The sequence below is a fragment of the Podarcis tiliguerta genome (assembly GCF_965153285.1).
Source record: "Podarcis tiliguerta genome assembly, chromosome: 5".
Lineage (NCBI taxonomy): Eukaryota > Metazoa > Chordata > Lepidosauria > Squamata > Lacertidae > Podarcis > Podarcis tiliguerta.
Genome location: NC_139538.1, coordinates 29494472 through 29510265, shown reverse-complemented (window position 1 = coordinate 29510265; position 15794 = coordinate 29494472). Strand labels below are relative to the sequence as shown.

The window sequence follows — 15794 nt, the reverse complement described above, 5'->3', positions numbered from 1 at the left end:
CGCAGTGAGGGAACCGCCAGAAGGCCCTCGGTGCTGGACCTCAGTGTCCGGGCAGAACAATGGGGGTGGAGACGCTCCTTCAGATATACTGGACCGAGGCCTGACTGAGGAGTGTCAGAGAGTCAAATTGGTTCTGGAGCCATCTTGAGGTGCATGTACAACCCTCCTAGAAATGTTTAAAGCTGTACCTCCACCTCTTCTCAAGATTATAAAGAAATACTACAAATGCCAGTAAGCCTACTGGGTTCCAAAGGAGACCAAGTTAAGTCCTGAACCCATGAGGCATATATAACAATAGGGCTAGAGTTAGATGTTGCTGTTCTGTACCACTAAATAGCATTTTCATGAGTTTTGTAGCATGCATTGTTCCATTTGCAGATCATTGTAGCATTTTGAGTTTTGGTTCGAAATAAACCGTAGCTTTTGCCTCTTTTTATAATTTTCTTCTTGGCCTGGCACTTTTGATTTCCAATTCTAGATAGCAAACTCAGCTTTTAAAAAGTAACACTGATCATCTGAGCCTCCTACTCTTTTTGTTATTTTTAAAAAATGCTACTACACCTGTGACATTTTAGTTGGCCCCAAAAAAGGTCCTGGCGGACTCTGGATTTTCTTAGAATTACTTGTAGTGAAGCACTGTAATGAAACTAGATAAACAAGACACACTAATATAAATAGATAGGTGGTTTTATTCAATGTTATATCAGTGATCTGACCACAAGATGGTGCTATAACCTTTTTAATAAAAAAAAAACCCCAAACCTCTACAATTCAACCTCTGAAAACAAGTTATTCAAAATATTCTGACAACAGACGGTGCCTTGCTAAAAAAACCAAAAACCTTTCAAAATAGAGCAAAATTTTGTAGGATTAAATATTACGTAGTAGAGATAAGCTTGCATACTAACAATACATACACCAAACGAGACTGCAATTGAATGGGCCGATGCTCATAAACTACATTACCCCTCATGCAGACTCCTGCTGAACCAAATACTAAGATGGGGACTAGCAGGATCAGGCAGGTGCCTCCTTTGGGGTGACCGGTGTACAAAACCTCTTGTACTAATTGGTTTCCCACTTGCACATTTCTTACTTGAGCGGAATGCTTCATAATTGAGTTTATAGGAATAAGGAGCAGCTATATTAATCTTCCTGACCAAAGCTAGAACATTTTTCTTTTTAAAACTAGACCACTTAGTTGTCCAAAAGCTGAACAAGCTCTCAAACACACATGGCCTAGTAGTTTCAGAAACAAAGGCATGAATGTCTTCAGCAAAACCAGACATTACAAAATGATGTGATTAAAACACCAGCGTTCGGTCGAGAAATATGGGTTCTAATATTCACATGACTATAGGCCATGCCAATACTGTCTGAACGCATCAGATGACTTTTGACAAGTCATTTTCAGTCTCCGTTTCCTATCTACAAAGTGGAACCTTCGCTCCTCTGGTGTCACTGATGTTCAAACTGAAGATTGTTAAGCAATTCTTGAAAATTTAGATGGCATATTTATGTTCCCCTCTGCAATTCCTTCTGAAAAAAGCAGGGGAACAATGTATTTGCTCTTAGAAGAACCAAGCAAATGTTGGCTGTCTCCACACAGACATCTTTTCACTTCAACTGCTAGAGTTTTCATCTGTGGTCCTCCAGGAAACAACCATTTCTCAAAGGCTCTTCCATTTTGGTTAGTATTTGGGAGCAGAGGCTTAAAGCAGGTGCTATTTTATAACCTTCTCCTCTGGGTGGGGTTGTATATTTGAAAAAAACTTTAGATAAGGCCTAGTATAAACAGGAGTTTACATATAGAACGAGTTCAGCTGAAATAATGGTTTCTTGCTACGTGAATGAGCATCAGACTTCTGTACTCCTGCCTTCCTCCTCTTTAGCCCTCAATGAGATTGGAAACTTTTGGGTTTTTTATTTTAGATAAAAGTCATAGCTCCATGGTGTCTGACCTCTGGGAACTGTGCCTTGTTTAAAAGTATGGTTAGTAAGAACAAGCCAGGATTAAACTGCGGTTTCAGTTTCTGGCTTGTTCTTGCTAGCCACAGGGACTGTTTCTTTAAACAACTGCTTGTCATTTCTCTGCTGAGAGGCAGAATAATCTGGGATGACTCCTATCTAACACAAATGGGACAGTGGTAAATCCAACACCAGCTTTTTAGGCACATTAGAGCATGTTAAAACACAATCCAGTTTATCCCTACCTTTTCCGTATTGGAGGGGGAAAAAGCCTATATAGTATAGCAAACAATAATAATCAAGTGGTATCTTTTGTAGAATTACAGGATTCTGTTCTGCAAGTACTTTATTCCCCGCCCCCTCCACTGGAATGGATAATCCATTCTTCAGTTTCCCAGGTTAATATTCCTTTTTTAAGAAATAAGAATTTTTATTAAAGCTTTTTCATAACGCAGTAAGATAAAATAAACTAATTAAAAAAAAACACAAGAGAAAGAAAACAGAAAATGCAGTCCTCTCTCAAAGGTAGCTCTTAATCCTTAAGGTTTTTAACCCTTCCAAGCCCTCTTTTGGGAGCTTTCTTTTCTTTTCCTGGTCTCTCACCCCGGGAGGTCTTCCCTTCCCTGCTTCTCACTCAGGGTCCTTCCGCAACCATCCACCACTAGGTTAATATCCCAAATGTAAGTTATACCCCTCTCTCAGCTGCACAAGTTGTCTTTATCACATGGCAAATTTGCTAATTAAAGCTGTACACCTACTGGCCCAATGTTCTGGGGAAAGTGGGAAGCAGTCCTAAGAAGTATAAATGAATAAGAACAGCAAAAGTGGTAACCGGGATAATTCCAAAACAAGCATGAAGATACATGTAGTAATAAGTTTTCAACCTGCGTTGAAAGTCAACAGGCGTCAAATATACCACAGGTTATTTTTTTCCAAAACAGGAAGGAACATTTATTGCTGACCGTATGGAGAATGTATGTAGAGTTTCTCTTTCCCCTTTACATACAAAATAAAAACCACTGACTTTTTCAGATACATTCTCACCACAGTAACTGATTTCCGAAACAACTTCCATTTAACTGAACAGAGATTAAGCTTCATGAGTATAACATCACTGAGAGGTAAAGAGAAAATGCCTGGTCTCAGTTGGGGCAGCTAAAATTCATCAAGCTGGTGGGAAGATATGTGGACTTCTCTGCAGAGTATTCAAAACCCAACAGACTCAAGGGATGGCATAGTTCATCTCGTTCTTATTTGTACACACAACCAAAACACACATGGAAAAAGGTTTAGACAAAGGAGCTGGCTGTGTCCAGTTAACAATTTCTTCTGTATTTAATTATGGTGCTACACCAGTCGTAGACACTTTTTAATGAATTTCTCTTAACGTACAATTATCTTGTCCCTGCATTACCTCCAGAAATGATATTTTAGGATACCTGCATACATAGTACAGTCTGGAACATTTCAGAATATTGAGTAAATGGAGGTCAGTCTTTGCTGGAGCTGTTTACCGAAAACCAGAGCACAGCAAAATCCCATCAGTCCAGAGAATTCAAACTTGCGTTTCCTTCCACTTGGCAGCCGACCTTTTACATCCAACTCACGAATCATCTCTGCCAACATCACTCTGATACTACACTGCTTTCATCTGTTCATAATGACTTTATTTTTTTTTCCTTTGTACAAAAAAATATAAAATTTAAATCCATAGAAAGTGTATACTAGCAATGACAAGTTTAACATTACACCAATGCAAAGGCGTTAACTGGGACATTAGTTGTTTTAAGTCTCAGCAGTGCATGCACAATAGAAAATAAAAATGGCTAAAGCTTTGAAATTCTTACGGCAATGCCTCATCAAACCACTCGGTGGATGGCAATAGTAGCAGGAGGGCATTTATGTACAAACCAAACAGAAATCAAAGTTGCTCCTTTAGTTCCAACTCTGGTTAAGACTTAAAATCACAATACAAAATACTCAAGACCCCCCCCCCCCAATTTCAAAAGTTATTAGCACAGGGAACTAATCAGTAGTTTTAAGAATCTTGTTTTTGAAAAGGCATTCTGTTTTTCCACAACACTCCCCAGCTACTTAAAACTCCTTTTCAAAACCTAGTTGGACCAACCACACTTAAATGCTAGTTCATAGCCAAATAATAATGTACAAAAATATTCAACGGAAGAAGGGCATTCATTTTAAAATTTGCTTCAGAAGGAAAATCTCCCACGTTCAAGGTTTGTTGACTTGTCCCATGAACAAAACTGCACCTGTGGAACAAGAAAAGGTTATTGCAGATATTGGATTGATTCACAATTCACCTGTTTTGTAACAAAACAAAATCCTCCAGAAGGTTCAGCATTCAATACAATCTAGGCAAGAATGCTTTCAATTAAGCAGCAAGCTTGAATGTATTAATGACTATTAAGTGGAACCCAATTTTAGTCTGTGATCCTAAAAGATAAAGGCTGAATTTTAAGGTCATTTTGATTCTGATGCATAGATTTAATAGGGAGTATCATCGAATATTGCACTTCCTTCTAAAAGGAAACAGTACTTCTGCTTTTAAACGGTGATTCTCACAAGTCCATGGATTCAACTTCTCAGAGGCGAGAGTTGGTATATGAAAATGTAATTTTAATACTTTAATTAATTGGTACTGTTAAACGCCAGATAATATGTAAGAATTCTTTAAAAATCAGTAGACATTCATACATGTGATACAGAGTTTCGAAAAAGATAAAACTTGTGTTTTAAAGAGCCAAGTTATCCTAGTAGAAACCACTATTCTGCTTTTATTGTGTAAAGATACTTTGCTGCCTGTTTCTAAAACCTGACAAGGACTCCCTTTCAATTTAGTAATTTACACTAAGGAAAGGATCTGGTAAAACTGAAGCGCTTTAAATCCCCTAATTTCACTCAAGTATCAGAAAATCAATGGGAGTTAAAAAAATGTTCAACATTTTGGAGTACAGTGCAATTTTACTTCAGCAGACACTGTCAATGATTCCCAAGAAGAGAGAGGAAGAAAGCAAGGCATGCACACTGGACTTGAGCTCCCAGCTAGCCAGTTCACAAAAGCCACTTTATATACTTGTGTATGTGGGTTGTCAGAGAGTGGCTCTGTTCATCAGTTTGCTTCTGCTGTCGGGGGGCGGGGGCAGCGAGAAAAGCTCAAATGCACATAAAGATCCTTCCAGTGTGAATGTGTGCAGCCCTGGGGTCTGCGGCTGGTGTTGCTCAATGTCAGGTTGGCACTGAGTAAGACCTCCCAAACCCATGATCTGGACGAGGAGGCAGATCTGGTCTGTATCACAGAGACCTGGGAGGGTGGAGTGGGTGTGTTTTTGGCCTTGGGCAAGAGCTGGTTTTGCAAAGGCACTGGGCACCATGCTGCAGGGGGCACCATACAACACTGCTGTAACACAAAGTGCTAGAGACCGGGGACACACTGAATTTTAGCGATGCACAGGGCACCGCTGAAATTTGAGAGCCTGAGGTCTGCCACTGTCGGGACAGACTGGGGATTAGGCCCTTCTTCATGTGCCTCTTCTGGGGTCGCGGGTGGCGCTGTGGGTTAAAGCCTCAGTGCCTAGGGCTTGCCGATTGAAAGGTCGGCGGTTCGAATCCCCGCGGCGGGGTGCGCTCCCGCTGTTCGGTCCCAGCGCCTGCCAACCTAGCAGTTCGAAAGCACTCTCGGGTGCAAGTAGATAAATAGGGACCGCTTACTAGCGGGAAGGTAAACGGCGTTTCCGTGTGCGGCTCTGGCTCGCCAGAGCAGCGATGTCACGCTGGCCACGTGACCCAGAAGTGTCTTTGGACAGCGCTGGCCCTTGGCCTCTTTGAGTGAAATGGGCGCACACCCCTAGAGTCTGTCAAGACTGGCCCGTACGGGCAGGGGTACCTTTACCTTTACCTTTACATGTACCTCTTCTACAAAGAGGTTCAGAGGGTTGGCAACATTAGGCTTTTTCTGCAGTGGCTCCCTGCTTGTGGAATGCTCTACCCAGGGAGGTTTGCCTGGCGCCTTCATTACATATCTTTAGGCCACAGGGGAAAACAATTCTCTAAAAATTCAATGGCCTTATAAATTTGCTTTATTATGTATTTTGCGTTCTCATTTTGTAGTTTTATGTTGTGAACCGCCCTGTGATCTTCAGATGAAGGGCACTACACAAATCAATCACTCAATCAATCAGTATGTGTACTATTTGTTTTCCAAACTTCGGCCACCAGTCAAACTTAATCTTTTCATATTGAGAACTAACAAAAAATTATTGAAGTAATTTAAATGTATATTGTAAGATGCTCGTTAATAAGTGGCTTTATACAATTCTGCTGATAAATATGTGATAAAGCATATCAGTTTATCTGTCTTTTTATTGTTTTAACTCAGTTTATTATACACACCACCTAGTTAAGATTCTCATGGCATATTAACATAGCTGTCAACATTTCACTTTTCTTGTGAGGAATCCTATTCGGAATAAGGGAATTCCCCTTAAAAAAGGGAAAACGTTGACAGCTATGCATATAAATGTATAAAATAAAACAAACTAAGGCAGGCAGGCCTACTTAATAACAGCTGAATTTGGCCCTTCCTTCAACTATCACCTAGTGGCAGCAATTACAATAGGCTACCTAAATTATTTATACCTTGGCTGTTTCTTATAAGAACTATAACTGTTAAGACCTGGTCTCTGAGATTGCTTTTCTCTTTCTTCCTTGTAATTACTTTTTCCTTGTGTCCCGTGTCTGTAGAATCAAAGTCTGCAGTGCAGAGACTGAATTGTGGCTGATTTTTGTTAAGACGCCCTGGGACCCTTTTTGGCTAAAGAGTAGGGTAAAAAAGTACTGAAAACAAATAAACCTGACTTTTTGAAACGTAGTGTCTGCAGCAGGAAGACTTCTCTGCTTGTGGGAAATTGGGGCTTTGCATCACGAGGGGAGCTTCCAGAAGATGAAACAGGCTCCCTGCTTTAAACAGCTGCCCTCGAACTCATAGAGGGTGACAGGGACTGGGCTCATCCCTATACCCACTCATGTGTGGTACTCTCCCCTGCCCCCAAAGCTAGTGCTAGAAAATGCAAGGTTTTATTTATTTAAAGCACCATCAAGACTTCCAGAGCAACCTACAAAAATCAGAAGCAAGACAGTATTCCCTGAGGTCTTATTGCCTGAATAGGGCCTCTGAATTTTAACAAGGGAAACAAACAAACATCCCGAACCTCAATCCCAGAGTATTTCATTCCCAACTCCCTGCTTTAAAAAGCCCCTTCTTATGAAGTTATATACAGAGGGCTTGTCCTGAATTAATAACTGAATGTTCACTAGGTATTGCTAAGCGTAGCTGCTTCCAGAGAATACAAAGGGCCTGCAATACACCTCCCTGCGTGAGAGAAGGTGGATGTACGAAGTGTGCTGGCTTTCAGTTCTGATCCGTTACTCAAAAAATCTAACCTACTAGGTACAGCTTTAGTAAAAAAAAAAAATCACTTATGCATCTAATGTCTGCTACCAGGAGAAACACTTCCTAGAAGATTCCACTGAAATCAGCCTGCCACTTCTGTATGGCATCTTTAAAATATTCAGTGCATGCCAGCAGATTTTGTTCTTAGCCTGCTTTGATGCTGGGTGGTAGTGGAGGAGACAACGAGATGACTAAAATGTTGCATATATAGAGTGTGTGTGTCTTTGTGTTGAGATGTACTGGTCCCTCAAGTCCTCTTGTGAGTCATTTTTGCTCGGAGATGGGGGTGAAGGAGGTGAGAAGATGTTTTTCCTAAGCAGCTAGCTCATACTGAGCCTAGAATATCAATTAGAAGAAAAACAGGGTTTCGAAGTGGAGCAAAGAGAGGAGATGTGTGTTTTGACAACTGGCCAGTGCTCCTCTTCGGAATCGCATAATGTGCCTTTGATGTCCTGAGCTGCCTGTGTCTGGGAACTCATGCCAGAAGTCCTCTTCCTCCACAGCGTTGGCACTTTTTACCTCCAGCATGCACCATTTATGGAGATGAGCTAATAAATATGCCAGTGGAACAGAGGGGCCTGTTAGTCCCTGGCAACAACCCCTCGAGTGTTGAAATCCTGCGCAGCTGCAGGCTGCTGCATTGCCTCCAAGAGAAGAAATCTCTTATGCACAGTATAAGGAGGGAGGAGGTTGAGGACCAAATTTCGCAAGGCAAGAAAGCATGTAAGAGATGTCTGTTTTCAGCTGCGGGCTTCTGTCTCCTGAGGAAGGCTGTTTGCATTTAATTCAGTGAAAGTCAATATTACTTACCTGTAGGATTGTGCCGGATGAAGAATACAAATGGCCTGTCTACCACAAACCAAGGTGGGGATGACCTGGCTATTAAAATTGCAGCTTAGACAAACAGAAACAGGAAAAAAATAGTCACTTGATGGTTCTAAACTTATTTTTACATTTTATTTAGCAAGATTTATAAACTGCTTAATCAACAAAAAACCCCTCTAAGTGGCTTATATAAATAATATCCATTAAAGTAAACATTAGAAGCAAGTTAACATCATTCCCCCCCAAAAAAAATATATAAATAAAAACAGCAACTGCAAAACAACCTACCCAATCAAATAACCTCTTAAAATTACGTATCTGGGCAGGTGCGCCTAAACAGAAGCAAGGTTTAAAAACAGGTTCTGAAAAGCTCCTGCCTAGTATTATTGTAGGGATGCGGGTGGCGCTGTGGGTTAAAGCCTCAGCGCCTAGGGCTTGCCGATCAAGAGGTCGGCGGTTTGAATCCCCGTGGCGGGGTGCGCTCCCGTTGTTCGGTCCCAGCGCCTGCCAACCTAGCAGTTCGAAAGCACTCTCGGGTGCAAGTAGATAAATAGGGACCGCTTACTAGCAGGAAGGTAAACAGCGTTTCCGTGTGCGGCTCTGGCTCGCCAGAGCAGCGATGTCACGCTGGCCACGTGACCCGGAAGTGTCTTCGGACAGCGCTGGCCCTCGGCCTCTTTGAGTGAGATGGGCGCACAACCCTAGAGTCTGTCAAGACTGGCCCGTACGGGCAGGGGTACCTTTACCTTTTTTAGTATTATTGTATTTTAAATACTTTTGTAAGACACTTTGTATTTTTCATTTTTGCATGACCTTTAGACCTTTTTGTAGGAACCAGTGAACATTTTTCTAAACAGATAGCAATAGACCAGTACTTCCTAAATTGAAGAATTTAATCTATTTACCTTTTAAGAAGTCCAAGGTGGGGGCAACAGAAAGGCATCAGTCTGAGACTTAAAATGCCATATTCTTAAACTATAATTAGATTTGGGCAAATTACTCTATAATTTGGAAATGCTGAAGTCCAGTAGCTACTGAGAGTCACATCGCGCTGGTGAGTGTATGAACGCCCCTGCTTTAAGCTATATTTAGAAAAATTCTATACTACTTTCTGAAAAAAAGAAAAATCTCCAAGTGAAGAAGTTTGCCTTGCAGAGTGACATAACTGGGGAACGGGTTAGCTCAGGGGCAGAGGATCTGCTTTGCATGCAGAAGGTCTCAGGTTCAATATCCCACTTCTCCAGGGCTGGGAAAGGCATTCTGAACCCTGGAGAGCTGCTGCCAGTCAGTGTAGACAAAACTGACCTAGATGGACCATTGGTCTGCCTTCCTAAGTTCCTATTCAGCTTGGGGGGGGGGGGATATGCACAAGTGCTTTCTGAAAGTCTGTTAAATGATTATTCTGGCTTGGCAATGCCATTTCAGCTATACTTTAAAATTAATGAAATTACGATTTTATTTTTTTAAAAAACCTAAAATTTCTATATGCATTAATGATGATTATGGGGAAGCAGTGAAATGCTTACTTGTTGCTGCAGATGCTTTGGTTCCATCTTCGCTCACTTCAATCTTTGCTTTTTGCAAGATCTGAGATACATGAATGTTTCCTGTTCCTGTTAAGGGTCAAACACAGAACATATGTGCCGTAAATATTATGTATACACATCCTCATGCTACATTCCAGGGAGCAGCCAACACTTTTTGTAATACATAAACATAAGGAGAAGTCAATCTGCTTCTGTATGCTGTTATTAAGATATGCCATTTCCCCCCACCTGCTAAAAAAAATTGTACCAGGTAATCCCTTGGCATGAAAAAAATGACACTGACAGATCACAAAGCAGTGTTTTGATAATTTAATTTCAGTGAGAAATGGGATAAAATTCAAACCAACCAAATTATTTCCACAAATCCCTGGTCCTAAAACTCACGGACAAGAGAATGAGAGGGTAACTCACTTGTTATTTTTGCAAAATTTGCCTTTGACTGATCAAACATATCTCGAATGCCAAGCTCCTGTAAAGGTTCCTTTAAGTCTGTTGCTGCCTCCGCAGTAAACCTGGTGGGAGCAACAGAAAAGCATCATCCTGAGACTGAAATTAAGTCCAACTGCGAAAAGATTTTTCAATAGGGGTGACATAAATATGTGTGAGATAAAGTGGGGGGAACAGAACCTACTTGGGTAAAATAACCTGCACTCTCTTCTGCACCATAGTTGTCATCCAGCTCTGTATCGTTTTCGTGCTAATGTGAGGAATAATAGCAGACAAAGGAGTTGTGCTTTCCGTGGGCAGAGCAATCAGCATACTGATACTTTCACCGTGGTATGGCAATTCAATGATATTGTACCACAAGTCATTAGGAGTACTTGTTGTGCCTGAAAGAAACAGAGCAAGTAAAAGAAAAGGGATGGGGGGGGGGGAATCCAAGACAAGAAAACCTTCAGTCTGTATTGCAAGACTGTCTCAGTAATAAGTAGCTGTTGAAACAAATTGGATCAGCTTGTCCTCATCCTGTTCCCTGAAGCAGGAGGAGAGTTAGGGATCTACAAGGAAGTTGCTGGCAGAGAAAGGCAGAAAAAAGGGCATTTTTTGCCCCAGAACTTCCTTGTGAATATCCCAACATGCCCCTTTCATTTCACCTGCAGCTGCTGCCCTGCCCTGCAGGTCACTTCTTCCCCTCCCTAATCACTCTGCAGGTGAAGAGACCATGATGAAGCCAGCACACCCACAAACATTTCAGGCTGGAGGGGGAGCCTCACTTGTTCCTTCTTCCTTTTGGCCCCATTGGCCATCAGAACTTCTCTTCCCATGCTCATGGGAGAAACACAAAAGCCATCTCCTGGTATGTCCCACGGAGGACCTTAAGGTCTTCAAATAAAAAATTTTTGGAGATCACGGGGCCACAGGGAGGTTAGGCTGGCCTCAACCAGAGCAAGGGCTTTTTCAGCTGTGGCCCCGATCTGGTGGAACGCTCTGTCACAAGAGACTAGGGCCCTGCGGGACGCGACATCTTTCCGCAGGGCCTGCAAAACAGAGCTGTTCCACCAGGCCTTTGGCCAAGGCACAGCCTGACTCCCTCCTTTGGCAGTCTTCACAGAACTCTAGCCCAATGGTTGCCATTAATTTGATTCTGAACTGATTTTAGAATGTATTTCAATCAATTGACTGTGATTTTATGTAAACTGTGCTATTTTTACTGTTGGTAGCCGCTCTGAGCCCAGCTTTGGCTGGGGAGGGTGGGATATAATAAATTATTATTATTATTATTATTATTATTATTATTATTATTATTATTATTTTCATCCTGATGCCAAAGTTGGTTCATACCTTTCAGGCTAGGCTGAAGGAAAGCAAGTAGCAACAGGCAGCCGCCCAGACTTCCAGCTCTGACCGTCTGAAGACTCTGCCTGTGCAATGTTTTCTGCTGCTACAGATTTTCAGACAGCACACCTGCACAGGCTGGTTCATGGAAATTTCAGGGGTTTTGTGGGGTGACAGGGAGTCATTATGACACCCCCCAATGTTTTCAGAAAATGATCCTGATACAGGCCTGAATAAACAAAACTTATGATTAAGTTTGATTCTAATGCACACTGGTGAATACCAACTATTCCATGTCTAGGCAAGGCATATAATTCCGATCCTGGCCTGACTGCACTGGCTGCCAATTCATTTCTGGGTCTAATTCAAAGTGTTGACCTATAAAAGCCTTACGTGGCTTGGTACCTCAGTACCTGAAGGATCACATCTCCCTATAAGAAATGACCCGGACCCTCCACTTGTCTTCTGAGGCCCTTCCCTATGTCTCCCCTCCCTGAGAGGTTTGGAGGGTGACAACACAAGAACAGGCCTTTTCTGTGGTGGCTCCCCATTTGTGCAATGCTCTCCCCAGAGAGGCTCGCCTGGCACCATCATTACATGTCTTTAGGCGCTGGATGAAAACATCCCTCTTTACTCAGGCCTCCAGCCATTAAATAATCTATGGCCTGTTAAATGTGTGTGGGGAGAGGCCTGTTCTTGTGATTATTTTATTATTATTCTGCCTATTATTATGCTCCGTAAATTATGTTCTTAATGTTTATATAAACACCCTCACACACAAGTAAAAGGCCAATGAAATGCACAGGTAAGAATCACTATTTCTCTTTCCCTGCTCCACCAGCATTGCCCTAAAACCATCTCCTTCCTTGGGCTGGTGAAGCCTCCTTTAAAGAATGTTACAGAAATTGTGGTGCCACAACTAAACTTTTTAAAATGCATAACCCACCCTTTTCACTACTGCATATACCAGGGTGGAATACCTGAATATAATTGCATGCGAAGCATGTTACTGATAGCAATTGTTTCTCAATGTTCTGCAATAGATTAAAGCTGAAAGGAAAGAGGCACACAGAAACAACAACAAAAAACGGGCTTTCCCTATCTTCTCATGTCATGTTCGAAACTGGGGGAAAGACATCCCCAAACCGGCCAAGTGTCATACCAACTGTCTCTACATAACTTCTAAACACTAGCCATGAATCTGGTATTATGAGGACATCAAGAAAACAGTCAGGAAATACAGCAAACGCATTGCTTGCCCCAACTACTCAAGCATTTTGCAGCTCTAAGTATGTCTGTCTTTGAGCCTTTTTGAGAGGAGAGTGTCCCCCCTTTTCTTTTGCTTTGTACTTCTGCAAGCCTTGGAGCTTCCCTGAAGATGCTGATACCTACTGTTTCAGCAGCCCTGTTTTCACTGTAAAGCTGCCACAACAACTTAAAGCATTTTTGTTCAGGCAAGCCTGCCCAGACCCACAGATATGGGTGTGTTTTAACCTTTTTACAGTTAACTTTAATTATCTTTAAATATTGTGATCTGTTTTATTGATAATTTTAATAATGCTGCAAGCAGCTTAGAGGTTTTACAACCATCAAGTGATATATAAATGTTGTTATCATTTCTACATAATAAAAGTCACAGCACCTGAATTCACTATTAGTATAGGTGACACGAGCTATCTCAGTGACAGCATAACAATAATGAACATGGCATTCTTTGGAAGAAGGAAGTTTGCTACCTAAAGGTACCAAAATCTAGCAATGTCTTCAGCAGATTCTTTATATACAAGCTGAATTTCCCTGCTACGTGAGGCTAGGGCAGACCAAACACAGAACAGATGGCCTTCCTTTTGCCACCTCGCACCCCAAAAAATTACACTGGGCAAGAAAACAGTCCTAAAAATAGAACTGCTCTCTTTGGATAAGAATTAATGTTAAAACTGTAAGAAGGTTGCAACTGGCCAAATGATAACGTGTAAATATTAAGTTTTTAAAACTATCATCAAAGAGGTAAAGGATTCAAACAGAACATCTACTCTTGACGCTCCTGCAGGACATCCATATGAGAAACCAGGTGGCTTAGCTAAACAACAAAAATACAATGTTGGAAAAACTACAGCAAATTATTATTGCATGCACAATGTTTTCCAGTTGGTATTATAGAGTTTCAGTAAAAAGCTTCTATTCTCAAATGCTGCGTATGCTAAGGAGAATGGGGTACCTTCAACAGAAATATGAAAAGGTTTTTAATTTTTAAGGACTCATGTTATCCCTTTTTTAGCTATTCTCATTGTTCTTTACATTCAGCATTTAAATAAGCATCCTGCTAATAATAAAGTAAGGTTCAACTGGCAACTTCAAAAGATTACAGTAATAGTTTTATTAGCAATAAGGTGCCTCTTTCAGAAATCTTGAAATCTCAAACATCCCGTTATAGATTTGCAGTATTGCAAATAGCAATAGTCTGTTGTGAAATACAGAATCTTTGTAAGCTAGCATTTATATTAGAGTTGCCAAGTTTAATTAATCAAAATGAACAAGCTAATGAAGACTTTCCAAAGTGGGCTGGAATCCTAATTCACTTACTAGGGAGTCAGCCCATTGAACCCAGTAGGAGTTGCTTCCAAGCAAACATGCACAATATTGCACTCTATGTGCTTGGCCCCCAATTAACTGGTGCAATTTTTAAAAGCTGTTCTCACTTCCCACCCCCTCCATTTTTATTCAGAGTCTCAATCTGATGCATGTGTTGAGGTATGAACGTTTAATTATGAATTATGGAGCTAAAACCTGTTAATCCAGCTTGGGTTTCTTTAAGGGGATGAGAGTACTAATGCTTATTAGGAAGACCATATGCTATCTATCAACACAAAATGTTTCAACAGAAGATCGGAGCTGTTAGTGCTGGATTTCTGCCAAGAATGAAAGGACACCTGACCACATCTCATTGGAAGAGGGAATTCTGAAAGGGATAAAGTAGCACAGGATTGGGAAATCTGTGGCCTTCCAGTTGTTGTTGACTTGCAACTCCCATCTTCCCAGACTACTGACCATGCTAGTTGGGGCTAACAGGAGCTGGAATCCAGCATCATCTGCAAGGACACTGGTTCCGCATTCTTCGAAAACACTTCCTTTTGTTCAAACACTCCCTATGATAGATTGGAACTGAGTTTGGAAATGTTACAAGATTTAAAATGCTCGTGCTGAATCACTTCTTTCTCAGCAGGCAGAGACTTCCATTAGCTGCCTCCTCCAAGACAACTGAAATCATCATGAAGTATTTTTCAAAGGAATCAGCAAGAATCTGAGCTAATCAAAGTGTTACTGGCCAAGAAATGGCAACTACATAGCCAAGCTTAGGATAAAAAGGGGGCCGTAGAGAGCATCAATACTAGTGGGTGCACACACCAAAGAAACAATGACACTTCCACACACTCCAGTTCCCATCAACCCCAGGAAGAACTGCCCAAAGCCAGGGATGATGGAACTTGTAGTTCTACAGCATCTGGAGGGACACAGGTTCCCTATCTGTTGTGCAGAGCCATACCAGCAAAACCATTGCTGTTCTCATGCTTGGTGCCTTCCAGAAACAACATCACCACAAAATTTAGCATGTACTCTTTGATGGTTTTATATATGTTGAGTTTCTCCTGTTTTTTTACCTTGCCTTCCTCAGAAACTGGGGGAAAGCAGGCAAGATGGGCACCTGTTGCTTTAAGGATGAAAAACAACAGTCCAGGAAAGAAAGAAAAAATATTGAACATACCACATCGGAACACTGACAACTGAGCCAGCATAGGCACTTGGTAAGTCTTTCCATCAGCTCCGTTGAATGTTCGCTTTTTTGTGTTTTCTGGCTGAAAACGTGATTTCCATAGTCCCTTAAAGTATACTGCATTTACCAGCACCAATCTGGTCAGCTCACTATCAAGAGAATCCGGAGATATGATGCCGTCTATCATACCTGAAAAGCACAAAAGAAAACCCTATACTTTACAAGCAGAAAAAGAAGCTTAATAATCAGAAAAGCTGAAAGGGAAAAGGGGCGGGGGGGGGGGGCAATTCAATACCAAGTTACATTAAATAAAAGCTACAAGAAGATTCAGACCAAGAGAATGCACAGAAGAGGTTGTCAAGCAGAGGCTTGACAACCATATGTCAGGAGTGCTCTGATGGAGTTTCCTGCTTGGCAGGGGGTTGGACTCGATGGC

The 15794-nt window shown here is 41.5% G+C and overlaps 1 protein-coding gene across 2 annotated transcripts in view; it reads right to left on the bottom strand.

Annotated features, from left to right (window-relative positions):
* Positions 1–671: 671 nt before the first annotated feature.
* Positions 672–15794, bottom strand: part of SERPINE2 (serpin family E member 2) — a 30776-nt gene continuing 15653 nt past the window's right edge. The window contains exons 4-9 of one of the 2 annotated variants that reach the window (XR_014511876.1): positions 15350–15547; positions 10442–10640; positions 10222–10322; positions 9790–9876; positions 5897–8332; positions 672–5515 (exon numbers count right to left, since the gene is read on the bottom strand). Coding sequence is in view for 1 of the 2 variants with exons in the window: in XM_083442913.1 (XP_083299039.1) it covers positions 4201–4238; positions 8249–8332; positions 9790–9876; positions 10222–10322; positions 10442–10640; positions 15350–15547 (707 nt within the window). In the remaining variant the exon portion in view is untranslated. The remainder of the gene's footprint in view (positions 5516–5896; positions 8333–9789; positions 9877–10221; positions 10323–10441; positions 10641–15349; positions 15548–15794) is intronic. The other variant, XM_083442913.1, reaches the window with a different exon arrangement.